The following is a 23471-nucleotide window of genomic DNA, read 5'->3' as shown; positions in this document are numbered from 1 at the left end:
TCCTTGCGTCATTGTTCTCTGGCCTACTGTTGTCTCTGTTCCTGTGTTTTTTCTGAAATGTGTTTCTTAGTAATGGTCTTTTTTTCTTCTTTAATGAGTATGAAACTAGAAGCATTAAAAGTCAGAAAAAAGTTAAAGGGCTGGGTTGCAGGTTTCCTTTCTCTGTAGTTTTTTTCCTTTCACTGTTTATTTCAAACTTCTGCTTCTGTGTTTCCCTAGTTTGGTTTGGTTTTGGTTTGGTTTGTTTTGGGTTTTTTTCTTTGAAATACATGAGGTTTCCTGATGCCTTGTTTTGGGTTGATTTAAACATAGGCAAATAGAATTGCTTAGCTGTAGTCATGAGCTCAGCTTGAGGAGAATAGTAGAGTTTATAAGTTTATAAGTCAAATTTAGCCCTTGAGGCAGAAGAGCTAAGGTAAACAGAATGGTGTCAGGGTAGATTTTTGTCACATTACTGCTGATATCTAAGTACATTTCTAGAGCATTCTTGTAGGTTAGATTCAGCCTCTAAAATCTGTTCTCACAAATTCTTGCCAATAAAGACTCTGGTATGTTTTTCTGAGCAGGCGGTGTGTCTTTTGGGTTTTGATATGGGGCATTTGAGACTACCTCAAAGTCAGGGAAACTGACTTGATTACTTAAGATTTATACTGAGTGTAGAAGGTGTCTTTTGAAGATGCATTTAGTAATTTACTGCAATATTGTGTAGGTTAGTAAAACTGGAGCAGAAGGTGCTGTGCTGGATGAGGCCAAGAACATCAATAAGTCATTGTCTGCTCTTGGAAATGTCATCTCAGCTTTGGCTGAAAGCAGTGTAAGTATTGTCTTTTGTATTTTTATACAAGGTTAAAGGCTTGCATCTCTGAATGTGATATTGCGCAGGAATACTGTACTGATCTCAGAGATACGCATGGAGTCCTTGAAAGTAATCCAGTTGCATCAACACATTGCAAACGGCCATTACTCTTATACTGTGTTGAAACTGATGGTCAGTAAAGTTACATTTAATGTTGAGTGACCTAAGCATCATACTGAAAGTTTTCTTGTTTTAAAAAGCTACCAGACCTAGAAGTACAATTTTATTTCATTCCATGTGTGTTCATTCTTATGATTTATAAACTAAAGTAGAATTTAATGTCTTTCTAATGAGGTTAAACCTAACAAAAGTTTAGTTCTTATTTCAACAAATTGAATGTGTCTGAAAAAATGTGACTGATTCATTTAACCATCTTCTTGATAGACTTATGTTCCATATCGTGATAGCAAAATGACCAGAATCCTTCAAGATTCACTAGGGGGTAATTGCAGAACCACTATTGTTATTTGCTGCTCTCCATCATCATACAATGAATCTGAAACTAAATCTACTCTTCTGTTTGGCCAAAGGTGAGTAAATGACATAGTATTTTGTACTTACTATGCTCAGAAATAAATGCAGAATGAGAAATAAGTTACAGTGTTAAGATTTTCAAACCAAATCAGAGTGTTTTTCTTTCTGTAATTCTTCTGTGTGTGTGTGTGTGGTGAAATGTTGTGATCTGTCCTATACTGTATAAAAAAAATTATTACATCATGTGGTCTGTTTCCTGTATCTAGCATTCCAGTACCATTTAAGCTAGTACTTCTACATTCCTGTGTCATTTGTAATTGAATTTATAAGTACGCATTTAAAATTGGGTATTTTGTTAGGTATCTCTTCTTTACCACTCTATTATTAGTGTTTCATCATAATACTCCAGTTCCTGACCACTAGGTCTAACCACTTAATTTACTGGAACACGTTACAGAGGCTGACAGCATTTTACTTGGTTCATCTGGTTATAGATGTTAGTATACCTAAATAACTGTTAGTGTAACTAACTAAGTGGAAGCACTATAGTTCAACAACATAGTTTTTTACTGGTCTTTCTGGATAAGTTGTTTATTATGGCAAGTAGACTAGGTGACTTCAGAAGTTCTTAAAAACCTGGCAGAATATGGGTAATTAGTGGGTGTGGAGTAACGACTGCATTCTGCAACAGTGGAGGTTTATTGGTCTCCTTTTAAAGTCTAGGTCTTTTCCTTTCCTTTAAGTATTTCTTGAATGAGCTGCTGAAAAATGTCTTCCAGCTGTAGCTCTGTAGTTTCACCGTCTCATGCTCTTGACTTCTTCAGGAGTTAACAGAGTGCTCTTCTATCTCAAGCACTGTAATTAGTCTACTGTATTAATTCAACCTTCTAGGGATGTTGAATTTATATTGAAACCCCCAGCTTGTAGTAACTGAAGCCTACGTAAATATCACATAACTTAGCAGAAAATCATGTGCCTTTTAGTAGTCATCAAGCCCAGTGAGGCTTTGCAGAAAGGTGCCTATAGGGGTCGTAATGGGGGGTGGGGGTGTGTGTGGATTTCAGACTGTCATTAAGCTTTTTACCCCTTCTAATCTTTCATGTGGGGTATTTGTTAGCTGGAGACTGTACAGAAAAATTACTGAGGTGAGGTATGACACTAAAGTAAGACCTATATGTTATCTTCAGGAATACATGTTCCTAGTGTCTGTAGTTTCATCTCCAAACCTAATGTCTTTGAATGAGATCCACCTGATTGAACGCAGACAGTCACATCTGAACTTTCTACCTTGTGACACCTTTTTGGTTAATGGAGATCTAGTAACTTCATGGATTTTTAGGTTAAAATGAGCAATTGTATCAGTCCAACAGAAAGAATAGTAAGTTGACAGGGAGTAGAAATAAGCCTTTTGGAAGAGGTGGGAATGTTTGCACTTTCACTGGTGCTCTCTAGAAACATTATTAAATAGACTTTACTTCGTTTTTTTAAAAATGAGGTTTCAGATCTTTTTGCTTTTTTCTGTGCAGAGCAAAGACTATTAAGAACACAGTCTGTGTCAATGTGGAGCTCACTGCAGAACAGTGGAAGAAAAAGTATGAGAAGGAAAAAGAGAAAAACAAGACTCTGCGTAACACTATACAGTGGCTAGAAAATGAACTCAACAGATGGCGGAACGGTAAGAAGCAATTCTGCTTTTCTTCTGCCAACTTTAAGCAGGGCAACAGGCACTGAATTAGTCTTCCGGGTACTAAAAGGACCATACAAGATAGTAATAAGAATATTAAGCCAGGATATTAAGTTGACATTGGAACTTCATATTTTTCACTACATTGCAACTGGAACAACTTCAGATAATCACTTAATGGCACAAATGTTTGCAAGTATATTTGTGTTAGGTTGATCAACGCTTGGTTTTCTAGCAGAGCTAGAGTTACATACATTATAAAAAAAATATTATTGGGGAGAAAGAATGATATTAATTGCAAATGCATAAAATATTTCCTCTTGTTCATTTTTCTAATTCAAATTAATATCATAAGATCTTGTCCTGGTTTAAAACTCAGACATGTTAGTGAGCAAAAAAACTCACCCAAACCCCCAAAAGCGCTGACAGCACAAAATGTGTGCCCGTTCTTTCTTTCTGAATAATTAATTTCTGATCGATTCAAGTGTCGGAGAAAATGCAAGTTAAATATGAAGCCTTAAATTCAGGGAAGGTGGAATGTAGGTCATTTTTACAGATGTATTCTGGAGTTTGGCAGCTGTAGAAAATGATCTTGCAGTCTTGCAGACAACTGCACATATCCTGATGTAAGGCTGAGAAAAATGGGCTTACTTAAACAAGTTTAATAGATGTGGGGTTCTGTTTTATTTGATTCTTCCTGTCTGGTTGGTTGGGTTTATGTTGGATTTTTGTGTGGTTTTATTTTTTTCTTTCTTTTTGGTTGGTTTTGGGTTTTTTTTTCCTGTTAGTTATTAAAAATCTTTTATGGAGATGGTGTGAGGCCACACCTGAAATGTTCAGTATCTTGTGTCAATACTCTAGAAGAACTACACTTGAGTGTTGGAATGAGCTCTAGAGGAGTGCATAAAATATTTTGTAATAAGGCGCTAAAGAATTTAGTTTCGTTTACCAGAGAAGTGCCCTGATAATCGTGTGGTATTTTTTCTATGTGAAGTTAGTAAAGTGTTCTCATCAGAAAAGGCTTAATGAATATAAATGGGTAAAAGTATAACTGAAAAAAAAATGAAATTAGAAGCAAAGCAGTTTAAAAGTAAATGTGATTACCTAGCAAAATAGACTACCAAGGGAAAAGAAAGGATTTTCTGTCTTCAGGGCAAGTTAGGTGCCTTTGTAGAAGATAGAGTTTGAAATTTAGAGCTCGTAGCAGAATAACTGTGTGAAATAAAATGTTCTGTGGTAAGCAGGAGATGACTTGGTGGTAGGGTTTTTATCATCTAATCACATGAAGTCAACTGCATGTTAAATGTGGAGCAGTACTGTTAGTAGGAACTATGTAATATTTCTCAAGGCTAATGTTGTGGAAGATGCTGCATGGCTGATCATACTAAAACTGAGTATGTTCGTTTCTTTAAGGGGAAACTGTACCAGTTGATGAACAGTTTGACAAGGAGAAGGCTAACTTGGAAGCTTTTGCAGTGGACAAAGATATTACTGTTGTTAATGATAAGCCAGCTACCACGATTGGAGTAACTGGCAATTTCACTGATGCTGAGAGAAGAAAATGTGAGGAAGAAATCGCCAAACTGTACAAACAACTGGATGACAAGGTATGTCATACTTATTTAATGTAAAACCTCTTGGAAATACATCTTGAACTACGTTATGTAATATTTAATTTGACAGTCTTCCATTTGTTAGTACAGCTTACTTAAGTATTTACTGGGAGTGCCTGCTCCAGTTCTGAAGCTCTGATTAAGAGAAATCAAAGTTGTCTTATCTGGCGCTACTAAAATAATGTCCTCAAAGCTAAAGTATCAGTACATTGGAAGAAAAGATAAAAATGAAAGTTAGGAAGGAAAAGCTAATGAGAATCTTGAATGGTATTTCTACTTTCTGGGTGTAGAACATTCTTGACTTTTGGAACAATACTTTACCAGAAAGGAAAGTAATGAGAAAGCAGGGACATATGTAATTTGAAAACAGCAGGTTTTTTCCTTCCACATTACACGTATTTTATTTGAACACAATTTTAAATTTAAGCAATGGTACTAAATTTGGAGGGGAAATGAATGTTTTAGTTATATCTTCATTCTTTCTTGGAAGTTAGAACAACTTGGAGAAAACTTGCAAAAGCACAGGTGTAAGAGTTCTCTGTCTTTGACGAGTTTTTGTCTTTGTTGAGACATGTGCCAGGTTAAGAACCTAATGGATTAGCCAGTGAAATCAAAAGGGTTTACTTTTATTGCTTTCAATTGTGTAATTGTCTCAGAATATGGAAAAGTTAGATGTCTAACATCTAGTGTCTCTTGGATTATTTTTCATGAGTGGTATTTGTTAGTTTATCGAACACAGTCTTACTTGAACTGCAGGATGAAGAAATTAATCAGCAGAGCCAGCTAGTAGAAAAACTGAAAACACAAATGTTGGATCAGGAAGAGGTAAGTTTCACTCTTGCATCCTTATTTGTCTTTCCTTTAAAGAAATTTGAGATGTTGTGAGTAGGTCACAGTTCATAACCAGGGAGTAGGATGATGGCTTACTACTGTACAATAGTTCTCTCTTATTCCTTATCTGAATGCTCTGCCTGTTAATTCTTCCCACTTACTCTGTGCTAATAGCTAAACTTACACCAGTTTTCTTGACCATGAAGACTGAGGGAATTTTAAGTGTTTTATGCAAAGATACCAGCAGTTCTTATTCCCTATGCAAAGTTAGCAGTTTGTCAAAACTGAATATACCTTGATTTACTATAAGAAATCCATTTCAGGTTTTACTTTTGGTCAGTTGCTGTACAGAGAGAAAGGAAATGTAATGGCCTATAAAGAAAAACAAAGTATTCATGTGTTATGTTAGACCATACTTGCTAAAATATTCAAATGATTTGTCTGCACGTGTTGTCAGTGATGTAACTTAATTAAATGGGGAAAATACCTATTAATAATGAAACTATTCATTTCCTTTAGCCAAGATACTAGAAAAAAATAATTCTGTCTAGCACAAACATTATAAAATTATGATCTTTTTGTGCATGGCAAGAAGAAAATGGGTTGAGGACTTGGGAAGTTGGACCTACTGTTTAATCTTATTTAAGTAAATTAATCTGCCTCTTTACCAGCTGTTCCCTTTGTCCAGATATTCTGGAGCATCTAGTAGTTAAAATGCTGAAAATTTAGTCCCTAGCCTGTTGACAATTTCAGCCTCATGAGTAGCATGGGTTTTTTTGAGAACTTGCAATATTGCATGTGCATTTCCAGTTGCTGTCCATATGTGTCTTGATTTTTTTAATCACTTTCATTTTGAAAATAGTTAATATAGATGATAAATTTAATTGTTTGTGATACTCACTTTACCTATCCTTGGCATCCTTACTGCATAATGCTAGACACTAAAAATGTAGATATAAGCTATTGTAGTAGCTACAAGCATTAATAAGATTCAACTTATACATAGGTTTTTCCTTATGGTTATTCATTGTTGTAATTTTAAATAAATCTCTCTCAATGTTGCAGCTGCTAGCATCTACCAGACGGGACCAAGACAACCTGCAAGCAGAGTTAAATCGCCTTCAGGCTGAAAATGATGCCTCTAAAGAGGAAGTGAAAGAGGTCTTACAAGCCCTTGAAGAATTAGCTGTCAATTATGATCAGAAGTCTCAGGAAGTAGAAGATAAGGCAAAGGAATACGAACTGCTTAGTGATGAGCTCAATCAAAAATCGGTATGAAATTGGCATAAGAAATTACTGACAGTCTCCAATATAGCTTTTCTTGCCTCACCTGTATTTCTTGCTTGAAGTCATTTAAAGATTTTTCACAAGGGGAAAAAGGGGAGCTGGAGTCTAAAACTCCTTTATTTTTAGTGAAGGATGCCGTTTTTCAAAACCAGTAAGCTTCAGAAGAATGCGCAGTGAATGTTGACCTTGATAGCTCTCATCTTTTTAGCACCTGTAGCATTTTACGACCTGAAGGGTATTCAGACAAATCCTAGATATCAGAAGTTAACTCTCTCATTTACATGCAGGTGATCTGACTCCATTTTTTTTTTTTTTTTTTTTTGTCTTTCTGGTGCAGGTGAGGTAATCCTCACTTAAGAATCTGCTCCTTCCAATCTTGAAATTGCAGTGAACATGCTACAGCTTTTCTTGAAAGGAATGTGTATTTGCATGCTGCATTTATGGCACCTAAAATACCTTAATCTTGATGCCTTCAAAAATAGGCTGTTTAGTCTATCCTCTGAAAGGAGTAGTCCTGAACATTGCAGATGTATTCAAAAAGATTGGTCAAAATACAGATGCAGCACCAGTCACACAGGGTGAATACCATATGCTTCCTTACATACCTGCATAGGTTCCGAATTTACTGACAGTTTTGGTAGCCAGTTATTTGGCAGACCTCAGTCAGTTTTAAACAGTTAATACTCTACCCACAATTCTAAAACTCTAAGTACTGGAAAGTATCAGTATAGTTATTGGTATTGCAGACAGAGTATGTGATGGCACAAACTTCTTGAACTCTGTTCTTGAAGATGAAAATTGAGTGAGTCTGGGTCTCCCTAGTGAGTGTGTCTTTCAGTTTTCAGTTAGTAAGATTTGACTAGACAGAACACTGGCATTAAAGCGATGTTCATGAGATCATGAACTTCTCTTTAAACTTCTAAGTATTTTGAGCTGTGTAATCTTCATTGGTAATTTACATCACTTGAAGGTTGGCTGAAAGTCAGATCGTCTCTGGTCTTACTGCGAGCAGCATTTAAAACTTGGTGGAGTAGGCTAGTGGTATGTGTGTATCATTCTGAAGTGTGATTTGTTTTTTCTTGGTGTTGGTTGTTTGTATGGTTGTTTTTAATTAGTTTATAGATAGTCAAGTGATTCTAGATACTACAACTAATGTCCACTGTGTGTCATGAGTAACTCAGTCCCCAAGAAAGCAACAGCTGTTCTGAGATGTAGTAAAATTAAGACATTTTTGTGTTCTCAGCCTGTCACAGCTAAACCATGCAGCAGTCATCCTTTGGTATCATCACTGGCTGAAACTTTTCTGCTGTAAAATTTCTGGCATGTTTTTAAAACTGGAGAACAAATACCAGACAACTTCTGAGTATGCAAACTGCTCAGCTAAAGCCGTTACAACCACAGCAGGTCAAATGAGTTGAAAAATTGCTCTAGAGTAAGTGTAGTGATTATGAATTCTTGGAACTGGATGCCTTTTTGTCATTTGAAATTAGGAGAGAATTAAAAGCGCTGCAGGAAAAGCTGATATGATTCTTCTTCACCAAAATACAGTGAAGAGTGTTGGACTTGCTATCCATGTACCTTTTGCCTAAAAAAATGCAGTTCTTCAATATTTAGCTGTATATAACTCTGCTGTTAAACAATGTTGACATGAATTTTGTTGCAGAGCAGTAAGATTATATTTCGTTAGCTGAAGGTCTCTGACTCCAGCACTTTTAGCAGTATTTCTTCTGAATGAAATGTAACTCCAAGACTGCTAAATTTTTACTATATGGTATGTTCACATACGTCGTTACCAGCCTGGGTTTAGGCATGAAAACGGGATATTTCAGTAGGCAACCATATGTTGCTATATTTAATTAAAAAATATGAAGCTAGTTCTAAAAACAAGAGCGTGTTTTGTTTATTGAAGTGTAATTTCTTTCTTTCTATAGGTTACTCTAGCCAGTATAGATGCAGAGCTTCAGAAACTTAAAGAAATGACCAACCATCAGAAGAAACGAGCTACAGAAATGATGGCCTCCTTACTGAAAGATCTTGCAGAGATAGGAATTGCAGTAGGAAATAATGATGTCAAGGTAAGGATTAGTCAGTGTAATTTTTAATGCCATATATTACACACATACATTATGGATATGTGGGGTCAGTTTTTTTAGTGTGGTAAAAACCACCATAGGAAGCCTGATGTATGTTAATGGTTTGAACATAAGCTTATCTGTTGCTTATGCTGTGACTTAATTCACGTATCAAGCAGACAAGAGCAGGTATGATTTTTTTTCTGAAGTAGTAGTTTTATTCATATTGTTAAATTGCTGCATGAAGTGGTCATAATCAACAGTATCATCTTGGAAACCTAATGCTGAGCTACAGTAGCAGAATAGGAAACTGAAATATAAGTTAAATCTAGATCACTGCAGGACAAGAATGTAAGCAATGTTAGAAAGCCGTAGTAAACAGTATTTCCCTCTTTACATGACTCATTACCTTTATGCAAACTTCTCAGTAATCAATCTGAAAATTACGTTTTTGTGTTTAAATGCTCTGTCAGTCAAGGTGGGGGATGTGTATTGGGTGCAAAGTTGCTTCAGCTCACCTTTGTTTTCATTATCTGATCTCTCTAAACGTGTCATCCCACACTTTTCAGCAGCCTGAGGGAACTGGCATGATAGATGAAGAATTCACAGTTGCAAGACTGTACATTAGCAAAATGAAATCAGAAGTAAAAACAATGGTTAAACGTTGTAAGCAGTTAGAAGGCACACAGACTGAAAGCAATAAGAAAATGGAAGAAAACGAAAAGGAGTTAGCTGCATGTCAGCTCCGTATCTCACAGGTAAATGTTTCTTTACAAGAGACTTTCTGAATGTCCTTAGGAATTCATTAACCTGCTGAGGAAAAGAAGAAAGTTGCAATTTCTTTTTGACACCTAACAAAGTATATTGTGATCAGCCATACATTCAGCTGTATTTTCAATACTCTTTTTGATTTGAATGCTTCTGAGTAATAGTGTGACAGGAGGTCAGAATTTCTGCAGTATGTCTGTAGCCTGATAATACTTTTGTAGCACTTGTATTAAATATTAGGGTCCACATGTTCTCCATCACAGGTTTCTTTACAAACACAAGTCTTACAGAAGCAGTGACTAGTGAGCACTCTGCCTACTAATACAGCAAGTTGGAAGTGGGAGAGATGGCAACAGCACAGTAACAGTAGTCTTGCATAGCACATTAAATTTACTTCTAGTGCAAGAAAGGCCTTTTTAATGTAATTGTTAGAAAAAATCGGTAATGTGACTTCTAACACCTCTGAAAATTGTGAGCTACATGTACTATTTAATTTTTCTGTATTTTGTTTTACATACAGATGGTCATCTCATTTTTCTAAATGAGGAGATGCATATTTCAGTGTCCTCTTCTGAATACAGTGGGCCTCTATTTAGCATTTAAAACAGTCAAAAATGTATTTCATTCCTATCCAGAATAAAGACATTGTCTTACAGGCTGCATTACAGATCTACTTGAGTAGGCATATACTTAAGGTTTAGTTGGTACCATTTTTGTTTTGAGATCAAGTTACTTGTTTAAAAATAAGTATGAACTGTTCATGCAGATGTAATTCTGTGATAACTACTTCCAAAGTAAATGAACGTTTCTGTTCTCCAGCATGAAGCCAAGATCAAGTCTTTGACTGAATATCTTCAGAATGTGGAACAGAAAAAGAGGCAACTGGAAGAGTCTGTGGATTCCCTTAGTGAAGAATTAGTTCAGCTCCGAGCACAGGGTAGGGATTACCTCCTTACACCACACCCACCACCATCTTTAAAGTATATAGTGGTAAATAGGCAGTTGTTCTATTTAGATTGAAGGGAATTAGTACAAAATGGCTTTTTGCTGCTGAACATGTAGAATTAATCAACAGGAAAATGCTGTTGGAAAGTACTGCTGTGGTTAGGGTTAAATTAAAGATGGTATTGATTTAATCGATCTTTGTAGTGGGAGAGGACTTTTCCCAATTTTAAGGCATTGGGAAGGGAGAATTAACTCCGTCTTCCCTGTGATAGCCTAACCTGTTTTCTCTCCTCTATCCCTACTAGAAAAAGTCCATGAGATGGAGAAAGAGCACTTAAATAAGGTTCAAACTGCAAATGAAGTCAAGGTAAGTTAATTTCATTGGGTTTTTAGGGTGGTTTTCATTCTTTTTTTTTTTTTTTATAGTTTTAAGTATGGCAACTTCTTAAAACATATAGCACATACTGGTTTTTTTCCAATAGCAAGCTGTGGAACAGCAAATTCAAAGCCATCGTGAGACACATCAGAAACAAATCAGTAGCCTAAGAGATGAAGTTGATGCAAAGGAGAAACTTATCACTGAACTTCAAGAGTAAGTAATTGTCTTTATTTTAGTAGTGCCACATGTCTTTGGACTCTGTCAGTATAGAAGCACAGTGTTGTGGGAAGGAGTATGGAAGGCACACTCCTCCAACAGTCTTTTTCTGACTTCTGTTGCTTTAGTGAATGTGATATCTGACAGGTTCAGCTGATTGATATATACATATATATAACATAATTTACTTTCTGTGTTCAGCCAAAACCAGAAGATGATGCTTGAACAGGAGCGTCTTAGAGTTGAGCATGAGAAGTTGAAAGCAACTGATCAGGAAAAAAGTAGAAAGCTGCATGAACTTACGTAAGTGAAAATGGTGCATAAAACAAGTGTGTGTGGGAACACTGACATTTTAAAAACTCGTAACCTAATAGGATGAAGTGGCTATCGCTGTATGATATACATATTAAAAAGAGAACCTTTACCCTGCCTTCATATTTAAAACTGGACGTAAAATTATGAGGTCTGGAAAGTTGATAGAATGCTGAGATATTCTTTAGAGTATTACCTTAAATATTTAATGATTTAGCTGTGATCTAATAGTGGAACTGGCCAAGTGAGGAGAAATTTCAAGAGGAAAAGAAGGCTTTTGGCTACTTAGCAGGAATGCTTCATTTTCATGCAGTGCCTGGCCCTCCTATTCCAACCTCGAGTCATAAAGAGTCCATTCTTTTTATGTATCTTGTCATCTGAGTAATTGCACTGCCTTATAATTCTAAGGGAGAACATCAGCAGTGCAGTAAATGCTTTCACAGTAGGAAGACAGCAGCTCTGTGAAGTGATCATTATTAAGGTTATATTCCTGTAAACTGAGATTTTTTTCATGATGCTAGCTTTGACAGCTGTGTTGGGGTGAGGTGGTAGAACAAAACAAAGGAAAGGTTCATAATCTGTCATGAGATGCTTGTCATCTCAGCTGGTCAAAGCTAAGACTTATATAGGGCAAGTTCTCCCACGTATTCACCTAGGACCTGCATCTGAGAGTCTTTCTTTACCTACTCTAGAAATTTAAAATTTATGCATCTGGAGGTACTTGTTTTTATTCCTTAAAAGTACACTTCCCTCTTTCTATCCTGCAGTTCCCTGACTTCTGCCCCAACTCCACATGGACTTCTGAGGGTCATATCGTCTATTGGCTACATCTTTAATTAAGGACTTCAACTAAAAAATATTTTTCATTTGTACCATATAGCATTCATCACTCTAGTCTCCTAAAACATTAAAACTTCCAGTTTTGTTCAAATGTTTCAGGATGAATTTATTCTCTTTTAGGGTTATGCAGGACAGACGGGAACAAGCAAGACAAGACTTAAAGGGTTTGGAAGAGACTGTGGTAAGATAGAATATATTCCAAAACAATATTTGTTTGGGTTGGTTTGGGTGTTTTTTGATTTGTTTTTTGCTTGTTTGTTTTTGTTTGCTTGGTTATTTTTCCTTCAAAGTTATTTTTTGGGTTTTTTTTTGGGGGGTGGAGGGGTTTGTTGTTTGTTTGGGTTTTTTGGGGGGTTTGGTTTTTTTTTGTGGGGTGGTCCTTTTTTTTTTTTTTTTTTTTTCCAATTCTTGTTTGTTTGGGTTTTTTTTTATTTCTTGTCCTTAACCGTAGGCAAAAGAACTTCAGACTCTTCACAATCTCCGGAAGCTGTTTGTTCAAGATCTGGCTACTAGAGTGAAAAAGGTAATGTGGTGCTGTAGTTAAACTTGGTGTTTCTGAGAATGCTACAGAAATTTTGGTGTGGAACTAAATTGGAATTGATATTTATGCAGTGTAATTTTTCTGGCTTGATCTTAATATGCAAGTTCAGATTTGTACTCAGCCTCCTCTCTCCCCATGTCTTTGTTACTGCAGAGTGCTGAGATTGACTCAGATGATACAGGAGGTAGTGCTGCACAAAAACAGAAGATCTCCTTCCTTGAGAATAATCTTGAACAGCTTACAAAGGTTCACAAGCAGGTACAATGAAGCTTAATTTCAAGTTTTAATTAAAAACAAACTACATAAGGTGCTTTATTATAAAGTGACCAAATACATATTGGTCATAAATTACCATTTATAATTAAATAGTTCTATGTCTTGAGTATGTCTCTTGATAAAAAAAACAATAGGCTGAAGTTTTCCTGTAAATTAGTAGCTAAAAGTACGTGTGGATATGTAACAAAATAGCTGCTTTTAAACTGAAGAAGATCCAAGTTAGCATTTAGAGCTAGTATCAGTCTTGGGGATGTCTGGTTGAAGAATGTAGACATTTATTGCCTATGTTGGCTAGCATATTCTTCCACAATAACTGATTTTCAAATTACAAACTTACTGGTGAACTATTAGATTTATTAAAAGCTTAGGCAAAAAAAATGCAGTAGCCCTACTGCTCTGCCTGCTTAAGTGTGGAAGGGTGTTTTGTTGAAGAGAGATACCAAGAAAATAATTCCGGTTTTGTAGCTGGTACGTGACAATGCAGATCTTCGCTGTGAACTTCCTAAACTGGAGAAGCGACTTAGAGCTACAGCTGAAAGAGTTAAAGCTTTGGAGTCTGCACTGAAGGAAGCCAAAGAGAATGCTTCACGTGATCGTAAACGGTATCAGCAAGAAGTAGATCGTATAAAGGAAGCTGTAAGATCCAAGAATATGGCCAGAAGGGGACATTCTGCACAAATTGGTTAGTAAAGAATCCCATGCCCCAAAAGTTTCATCTGTGTCCTTTTTTTTTTTTTCATCTTTATGCATGTGCGCATCTTTCAGTGTTAGTTGGAACTGCATGCATGAACATGATCTGTCTTCTGTCATAGAATCGGAGAATAGCTAGGATTGGAAAGAATCTTAAGATGATCTAGTTCCAACCCCACTGCCATGGGCAGGGACACCTCTGTGGGTCTGCAAAGAGCTGTTGCAGAATAAAGCTGTTAACGCTTTTCTTCTTGGTCATTTCAAGTGGTGGTTCAAAGACAACTATTTTCCTGTCTTATCTTTTTCGCAAGTGATCTCTAAGAAGACAAACAGAACTCTCTAGGGAGCTTACCACAGGCATAAAGCCTTTTGTACTTAAATATCTAGATGAACTACTTATGTCTTACTGGAGATCAGCTTTCCTATAAGGCAGAATTTGAGAAGTGTTTCTTTGGTGCAGTTGCTACCTGTAGGTACTTTATATCCCCTCTTACCTGCTGAAACTTTAAATGCTTGTAATATTACAGAACTTTGTAAAGTGATACTGTTGTGCATGTCCTGTTAAAGGCTAGTGCAAAATGGATTGATACATAGTTTGTTTATCAGAGTATATTGCAGCTTGTGAATTACTGTCAAAACTGGTTTTTTTTTAATTCTGTAATAGAGCAAGTTTTATTTTTATATGGTTGCAAGAAGTTGAGAAGCAGTGTTTTCTGTGGAGTAATCTGTATGCAGAGCTACTTACAGAGCAGAGTAACTAGTGGCTTATTGATCAACTAGATCTCGGAAATACTGCAGGATATAATGATTCCTTTATGGTGCTAGAGGAATATAAGCCTCATGAAACTTTGCCTAGCAATTGAGTTCTTACTTCCAAGAAACAGGACTGTCACAGGGAAATATATTAGGTGGGGTAGATAATACATGTGAAGATAGTGGCTATCTAAAGCTTTTCTAGCTTTAATTCTGGTAGGGACAATAAAACAAAAATATTGTCCATTCTTCAGGGCTTGTTATAGTTGACACTAATCTGTTACGCTCCCAGAATGCCATCTGCTAAACTTATTGAAAATGCATTCAACTTTTATTATTGCATTTGGGATACTGTAAAATAAAGTATTAGTTAATTTGAATAATCAAAGGTAAAATTGTGATGTATATATTTGTAAGTCATACTTCTTTTCATGCAGCTAAGCCTATCCGTCCTGGCCAGCATCCAGCAGCTTCTCCGACTCATCCAAGTGCAATTCGTGGTGGAGGTGCATTCACTCAGAACAGCCAGCCAGTTGCACTGCGTGGAGGTGGAGGACGGCAAGACAAAGTGTAAGTTTGTCTTGTAGGACAACTTTTAAATGTGTGATTAAACCACTTTGGTTTTATTACAGTTCATTCTGTGGCATAGAATTACTTGAATGATCAGATTAACTTTTCAAACTGAATTTTATAGTTACAGGAACAGTGTACATGTACATGTGACTAACACTGCTGCTTTTGTTATAAAACTGGTGTGTGTTGTGAAATGGTAGTTCTGGAGTTGTTCTGCTGGAGTAGAACAAAATGTGAAAACAGTCAATTGAAGGTAGTTACCAGTCACGGCCATTAGCTACTGTTTGGGAAAGGAGTAGGCATTTTAAATTCTTCTGGCTTGCTAGTAACTTTTTAATACGGTTTTCTTCAGAAAACATCTGGAAATTAAGTTCAAAAATTACCCTATTCTTAAATGTTCAGTAATTCAGAAGTATTTCATAGCATCTGAATCTCTGGTTAGAGAAGAACTTTTGGTACAATATGGAACATGAAGTACTGTTCTGCATATGGAGACCACCATTTAATGAATTATTCTGGAAACATTAAAGAAGTACAGATATGATAAATTGTTATTTCCCTGTGCAAATCAAAGTTTTCTAAGATGATGAATGCCATTCCAATTTCATCTTCCCAAAATAGCAAAGTTAAAACTTTGCAGCAGCTGGTAGGTGGTATCCAGACAGCTCTCACTGGCCTGGAAAAGTAGCAACACTCATGAGAGGTGGAGCTTGGTTGTAATTGTGTTGTTTGTAATGTTTACTCCATTAAGGCAATCAAGATTGGAAACCCAGTCAGTTTATTGTGCTGTACATTTTTTTTGCTGACAGACAGCATTGCTTAAATGCTTTGAATTGTGTAATTTCTTATTCTGAAGTAAATGTTTTATTAGCACTTAGATAAGTGGTCTAAGAACTGGGCTCTTAAAGGCTATGTAAATAGTGAATATGGTCTACTGTAAATGTAAATAACTTGGCTTTTTGGCTTATGAGGTACAAGCACTTAACTTTATTATTTTTCTCATTTACAGTTGCTGAGAAGTAAATGCAGTGTGAGGAGGATTGGATATCGTGTAGAGGGAGTCATTCCATGACAATAATCTTTCCCTTTGGGGACTGTAGGATTATTTTTTTGAAAATGTATAAATTATACCTGGCCTGTACAGCTCTTCCCCCGTCTACAAATTCTGCTATCTGATTCCCAAAAAAAAAAACCAACCTAGGGTGCAATTTTGGCGTCTTGAAAAATGACATGTTACTTAAAGTGTAGCTCGGCTCATTACACAGTTTGTCTTTCATGTCTTAAATTTAGTCTGCACTGTGCCAAGCTGAATGTACGTTAAGAAAATCTTAGTTCGAGTTTTCTAGCTTAATTTGTGTTCATCTTACTGTCTTAGGGAATGTGCAACAGTGTTTAAGTATGCTTTCATTTTTATCACTTCTTCACGTAACACTACATGTCCCACTGAATTAAAATGGCACTCTACATTACAGTTCTCTCTTGGACTGCTACATAGAGCATTGGAACTAAATCTGTACAGTTTAAGAATACTGAAGTGTGCTTACAACAACTGCCATAAGGCATTGTGATGGCTACACCACAGAACTATAGAGTTCAATATGAACTAGGCTGTTTAACTGTTATCTCATTAAATGCCCGTTTATTGGGTTATTTAGAATTAAATATTGTACAGTAAGAAGAGTAAACCTAAGTTTACTATAAAGACTTTGGCAATGGATTATCCCAGCTGTCCTGCTCCTGATTTTTGCACACAGTACAGTCTTCTGGAGTGAAAACATTCTGCTTCATTCTGATGAGCCTGTCTGTCCATTTATCTGTATCTGTCATGGTTCCCTTTTGCTACTTTACGATAGCGAAATGAGCATCATCTAAAATCTAACTTGATATTCCACTACATACACAGTACTGGAATTTTTGACTAAAATTTTAACTTTCAATTGAAACTATTTTTTTCAGCAACTGGCCGATGAATTCAGATCCACTAATAAAGGATACAGCTTTTAAAAACTGATATATCTGGAAATCCCAGGCACATGTGTTTAAAAAAAGATAATAAATAAAGTGCTACCCTGAATTGTTTTTGTAACCCATTTGTAAGTAGGTATATGAGATGTCCAAAGTAGCAGTTGTTGAATATTTTTCTTCTCTTTGCAATAAAGTCCTGTAAAGTGGCTAACAACAGGAAGCATGGTTGGTTTTTTGTTTGTTTTGAGCTCCAGTACTCCCACTTAGCTGAATTGGGGGGTTAAAATTTTATAGTATAATTTGCTTAACTTATTCATAGGGTTTAGCCACTACCATGTTTAGAACAGCTGCCTTCTGGTAGAAATTAGTTGCCAGGTCTTTGAGAAAGAAGGAACTTGGTGTTACTGAAAGCTTTTTGGTGAGCTTTACAGAACCAGTCAGTTAACACTTGGTGTTCCGGCTTGAATTTTTTGCTGGGAATTCACCGGTTATTGTAGGAACAGTAGATGGACTGTTCAGACAGCAAATCACTTCCAACTTTTATATTACAGATAGACAAAATATTTATATTATGGTGTAGTCAGATTTTAGACCTTGAACCACTTTTTTCTATGTCTACAGTAGTCTGAATTTTTAATAGTTTGATTTTTAAAGGTTGAGTGTGTCAGTTGGAAATCTAACTATTTTGGAGTTTTCAGCTTGTAAAACTGTTTTGTTCATTAAGGCTGCCAAGCGCTCCAAACCTACAGTGGTTTTAGGGCACGATTAAAGACAGCATACTAAGGAGAAAAAAAATAAAGGAATAGAAAATATTTTGAATGAAATGACTCATAATGGAAGTGGCACTGTACGTTATCTTCCTCAGTATTAACGACAGGTTTTCAGACCTTTGTTTGTTAATAAGCAATCATAAAAACAAAAAACCCCACTTTCTTTAACATGCATTCGGATGAAGCAGGATTTTTTTTTCTCATGCCTGTGAATGGGGGTTTCTTTCCTGTAGGTAATTATCATGGATTTTGGTGCTGAAAATTGCTGTGTTTAAAAAGTAACTTAAATGGTAACTAGCCTGTAGCTCAGTGTACATCACCTTTTTGTATTTAAACTTTTTTTATTTTAAACCTCTTACAAAGTTTACCAAGAACTGCCTCTTACTGTAAAAAAAGAAATAAGAAAAAAACCACAACTTCACAACTGTGTTTGCTTTCTGGTTTGGCTGTCATAGGTCAGCTGGACAGGACAATTACTGCTTTTTTGTAAATGCAAATCTTCAGTCTACACAGAAAATGTTCAACACTGCTGTTTCAACTTGCAGTCTTTGAATGGTTCTTATTTTTATGTTCCTCTAGATCATATTTTTTAAAAGATGGTTTAGGGTAGGAACTGGGTGAAATATTTATTTCTGGTGAACAACTAAATTATTTACATAATTTAAATGCTGACTTACTACTTTGTGTAACTCTAAGTTTGACATGAGGACAAGTCTACCTGTGTAATACGATTTAACTTCAGTACACTTCAGATGCATTACAATAATTGGTTTGGGGAAGACGCCATATAGTTTTATCTTACCTGCATGCTGTAAATGTATTTGTGTTTAAATAAAGAGAAGAAAAATCTTTGAACTTTGTGCATTTATGCAGTTTCCACACCTCCTTGTTAAATTGTCTCCGTATAATACCATTCACTTGATAGTTTTCATGACCAGTTACCTCTGTGTAAACGGTGATCACTTGATGTACCTAACCTCCTACTCCAGTGCTTGTTATAAGGCAAGCTTTTCCACACACAAATATGAATATTTAAGTCGTAGCCTTCAAAAGACTGTTTATGATAGAAAATGCATAAAAACAAAACCCCAAACCAAACAGAAAACCAAAAAACCTAACAGTTGATGCCTATAGAAATGCTAGACCTTGGTGATAGCCACAGTATATCAGAATTTGAACCCCTTCAGTCTGGGATTACTTGGACCTCTCCCAAGGGTGTACGCTTTGTGTAGTTCTTAAATATGCCAACTTCATAGCCATTTTTAATGGTGTCTCTTGGTTATATTTTTGTTTCTTCTTTATTTTTTTAAGCATCAACTTCCACCCTATCTATCTGGGATACAGTAAGTGACGCTTGAAAGAATTCTCCCTTGGCAAAGGGCGTAGACACAGGCATTCTTTTTGTTAAAGGAGAGATTTCCTCTTCCGCTAAAATCAGCTGTTCTGTTTCCAGACCACTGATCTCTGGCTTAGGATTCAGCTGCTTTTCAAAAACACCTGGAAAATAAACCCCCAAACCCTTGCCAACACACCCAGCCCTCCTCTCTGAAGCTATGTCTGTACATTTCTTACTGGTTTTGGTTTTGTTTTTGTTTTGTTTTTAATAGTTGTACTCCCCAGTAAACTGAAGTCAGACTGGAGACTGCTATACTTCTTTTAGTGTTTCATTATGAAAGCTGAAGGTGCAGAGGATCTCAGTCAGCTAAGCTATCCAGTGTACTAGGGAGAGGGAGGGCTACCTGAAGAAGAAAAATCCATGCAAATGAGACTACTGTAATAGAGCATATTTAGCCTACTTTTGAAAAGGAAAATAAGAGGCTATTATCTATAAAGGTGGAAAAAAGGGGTGCTGCACAGCATGGTGTGGCACATCTGCACCCTGAGTACCTTGCAAGTTCACCTTTCAGCAGTGTACTTCCTGCAGGGTCCGTTGTGCTCTACGCAGTTTAGGCACAGCGGTATTGCAGAAAGCACCTATACCCATCAGCCATCTTAACCTAAGGTACATAGGAAGTGTTGATACGCACCTCCAGCAAGTAAGGAGAGCAGCATCGCCCACATTCTTTACATTTCTAATCCACAAACCTGGGTGTGGAAATGACTCAGAGCTGCCCCCAGGTGTGTGTTTCAGCTATTTCCACGTGTGTCGTGTGAGTGACAAGTGCCTGGGAGCCCATGTCAATTTTAAGTCAATTCAAATTGTGTCCTGCAGTTGGAGACAAACACACTTCACAGCTGAAAGCACCACGTGGGGGATACCTAAGAAGCCACTTGCTGTTCCGGTAGATGCTTGGTTTGGCTTTTGTCAGCCAAAAAGACTTTCGGCCGACTGAAAAAGTTTGTTAAAAACTAAATTAGCTCAGCAAAGTGGTGTTCTCCTGCCAGCTTACCACCTCCATCAACATGGCCAGTTCCGACCAGCCCCTGGGAGTTGTGCTGCCAAGGCAGGTGTTCTACGTGACCAATCAGCATCCTATTAACAGGTATTTGCAGAGTATTTTGTGCCTATTTTTTTGTGAGAGGGTATAAATGATCCTTTAGTTTGCTGCCTAGGAAAGCTGGTTTCAACCACAGCTTACTGCAGGGCCTTTCTGTTTTTAGTGTCAGCCATGCACAGCAGCCTGGTTTGCACTGAGGATTTGCCAGCCCTGTGCTGGGTTGTGTTGAAAGAAGCATGACCAGCTGGTTGAGGGAGGTGATTCTCCCCCTCTGCTCTGCTCTCGTGAGACCCTGCTGAGAGTATGGCATTCAGGTCTGCGGCCCTCAACACAAGAGGGATGTGGTCCTGCTTGAGGGATTCCAGAGGAAGGCCATGAAGATGATCAGCAGGCTGGAGAACCTCTGCTATGAAGACAGGCTGAGAGAGTTGAGGTTGTTCAGCCTGGAGAAGAGAAGGCTCTGGGGACACCTTAGAGCAGCTTCCAGTGCCTAAAGGGGGCCTACAAGAACTCTGGAAAGGGACTATTTGCAAGGGCATGCAGTGACAGGACAATGGCTTTAAACTGGAAGAGGGTAGTTTTAGGTTCAACGTAAGGAAGAAATTGTTTGCTGTGAGGGGGGTGAGGCACTGGCACAGGTTGCCCAAAGAAGCTGTGGATGCCCCATCCCTGGCAGTGTGCAAGGCCGTATCATACTGGTGAGCCTACAAGGCCATGAAGAAGGGTGAGCCACACCTGCTGTGTCACTACCTGGGGCAGTAAAACCAGGATTGCCCAGCTAGGGTTAAATAACTATTTCAGACACGCAGAGCTAGTTATTAACAACCAGAAGCCAACCTGCCGCAAGCAAACCCTTTCTGTGGGTGCTTCATTTACCCCGGACCTCACGAAGGTGACAGAGAGCAGGGCTGCTGGGGCAGAAGGAACCCAGGGGTTGAAGCTGGGTCGTCAAGCCCCTGCTCTCTCCTTTGGTCTGTGCCTCCGATCCGCAGCGCCCAGCCGGCAGCGCTGCGCAGCCGCAGAGGGAGCAGCCCGCTGCGCTGTGAGCGCCCCTCTGCCGCGGGGAGTCAGGCCCCTGCTGACGGGCCGCCGCGGCAGGCAGGCGCCGCTAGGGGGCACCATGTGCTCGCGGGAGGGGTCAGGGTCAGGGTGCCTCGAAGGGCCGTGGCGTGGACCCCCGGCCTCGGTCACCTCGATGGGCGACCGCGCCGTTTGCGTTGAGCAGCTCGCTGTCGCTTGTGTTCCTGTGCCCCTCTGCCCCGCCGGGGAGCTGCGGTTCCTCCCACCCACCGCCTCGCAGGCCGGCAGCCGCCGGGCTGCAGGCAGCTGTCCCTTCGGAGGGCTGCAGCTTTGCCGGCTTCCTGCAAGCTGCCGGGTGGTTTTCTTCCTTTAAAAGTGTTTATGCTTTGTACAGCCCCTTCCCACCCCACAGACCTCTTCCCCATCCCGGATCTTGGAGAGGACACTTCCGCAGGTAACAGAGAAGCCAAGTACATAAGAACACTCATAATGGCTCTGGGCCTGCTGTCCCTGCTCTCCTGGTGTACCTCAGAGGGCAGTTAGCCTTTTCCTCGTGTTTTTGGCCTGTAGAGAGCCTCGTGTCCTCTGGAGCCCCCATGTCCTTTGTCGCAGAGCTCAGTGCAGAGGCTCACAGCCTGTTCTTGTACATCCGCCTGCCTACCTGTAGGGAGAAACCGGATGGATTTCCTTCAGGTGCAGTGTCACTGAGGACTCTGCTGATGTGTAACCTTCATGAAGTCACTTAAATAAAAACTGTGGAATTCATACTCATGCTAAACACACAATCAGCTCTACTGCTGCCATAGAATCATAGAATCACAGAATGGTAAGGGTTGAGAAGGACCTTAAGATCATCTACTTCCAACCCCCCGCCACTCAACCAGGTTGTTCAAAGCCCCATCCAACCTGGCCTTGAACACTGCCAGAGATGGAGAATTTACAGCCTCCCTGGGTAACCCATTCCAGTGCCGTCCCACCCTTACATTAAATAACTTCCTCCTGATACCCAATCCAAACTTCCCCCGTTAAAGTTTTAACCCATTACCCCTTGTCCTGTCACTGCAGTCCCTGATGAAGAGTCCCTCCCCAGCATCCCTATAGGCCCCCTTCAAATACTAGAAGGCTGCTATGAGGTCCCCACGCAGCCTTCTCTTCTCCAGGCTGAACAGCCCCAACTTTCTCAGCCTGTCTTCATACGGGAGGACCTCTGACCAGGGACTTTCTGAGCCTCATGCTCTGCCAGGGAGGCGGGAAATCTGGGAGGAAGCAGAGACAGGACACCTGACCCAAGCTAGCCAAAGGGGTATTCCATACCACAGCACGTCATGCCCAGGATGTAACGGGGAGTTACCCGGAAGGGCTGGGACTGCAGGGTTGGACGAGGTATCGGTCGGTGCTCGGTTGGGTGGGGTGGGGCGAGTTATCTGTCGGCCAGTGTTGAGGTGTTATATTCTTTCCTCTTGTTATTTCCTTTATCGTTATTATTATTGGTGGTAGCAGCAGTGATTTGTGTTATACCTTAGTTACTAAACTGTTCTTATCTCAACCCGTGGGAGTTGCATTCTTTTCGATTCTCCTCTCTGTCCCTCCGGGAGTAGGGGGAGGGCAAGAAGAGGGGGAGTGAGAGAGCGACTGCATGATTTATGGCTGACTTTGTTTAAACCACAACAGATGCAAAAGTCAGACCTGTGCAGTGGGTGAATCATTATCAAATCCATTCACTGGTGAAGCTTTGAGACGTTTTTGTATTTTTCTCTCATTTCCAGCTGACTTGTCTCCATCGATCTACAGACACTTGAGCAGCACGGGAGAGGCGGGAAGAGTCATTCCTGATGAGAAATGGATTTTTCCCCCCCACGCTCATTATTGTGGAGGACTGTCAGTTTCCCTTGGCACCCTGTAAAATGGGCTTGCTCTCTAATAAATGCAGATAGCATTAAATTAATGTTTCATTCCCATGGTGACAAAGAGTGGCATCCAGTTCCAGCACAGGATAATTCAGTGACAGTATGGCTACAAACAACTACCTCGCCTGTTACAGGCTAATCAGAGATGCAGGCTGTTTGAATTTGACTCAAAGCATCCACGTAGCTTAGAATGAGTTTATTAACCTGGAGACACACTGGTGAACCTGAGCTGGGAACCTGGAAATTGAGAGAATATGCATA

At 38.8% G+C, this 23471-nt stretch overlaps 1 protein-coding gene across 2 annotated transcripts in view; it reads left to right on the top strand.

The window, feature by feature from the left end:
• KIF5B (kinesin family member 5B) overlaps window positions 1-18700 on the top strand; it is a 33376-nt gene extending 14676 nt beyond the window's left edge. Inside the window, exons 9-26 of one of the 2 annotated variants that reach the window (XM_065666698.1) lie at window positions 710-814; window positions 1241-1386; window positions 2857-3005; window positions 4428-4621; window positions 5384-5452; window positions 6524-6730; window positions 8677-8820; window positions 9390-9575; window positions 10405-10522; window positions 10836-10897; window positions 11013-11122; window positions 11327-11428; window positions 12398-12458; window positions 12729-12800; window positions 12972-13076; window positions 13560-13776; window positions 14975-15107; window positions 16120-18700. In XM_065666698.1, coding sequence (XP_065522770.1) covers window positions 710-814; window positions 1241-1386; window positions 2857-3005; window positions 4428-4621; window positions 5384-5452; window positions 6524-6730; window positions 8677-8820; window positions 9390-9575; window positions 10405-10522; window positions 10836-10897; window positions 11013-11122; window positions 11327-11428; window positions 12398-12458; window positions 12729-12800; window positions 12972-13076; window positions 13560-13776; window positions 14975-15107; window positions 16120-16126 — 2187 coding nt within the window. In that variant the 3' untranslated portion in view covers window positions 16127-18700. Of the gene's footprint in view, window positions 1-709; window positions 815-1240; window positions 1387-2856; window positions 3006-4427; window positions 4622-5383; window positions 5453-6523; window positions 6731-8676; window positions 8821-9386; window positions 9576-10404; window positions 10523-10835; window positions 10898-11012; window positions 11123-11326; window positions 11429-12397; window positions 12459-12728; window positions 12801-12971; window positions 13077-13559; window positions 13777-14974; window positions 15108-16119 lie in introns of both variants that reach the window. The other variant, XM_065666697.1, reaches the window with a different exon arrangement.
• The last annotated feature ends 4771 nt before the right edge of the window (window positions 18701-23471 follow it).

Source organism: Lathamus discolor, chromosome 2, assembly GCF_037157495.1.
Source record: "Lathamus discolor isolate bLatDis1 chromosome 2, bLatDis1.hap1, whole genome shotgun sequence".
NCBI classification, from domain to species: domain Eukaryota; kingdom Metazoa; phylum Chordata; class Aves; order Psittaciformes; family Psittacidae; genus Lathamus; species Lathamus discolor.
Note: the sequence above shows the minus strand (reverse complement) of the source record. Positions and strands in the feature narration are given on the sequence as shown.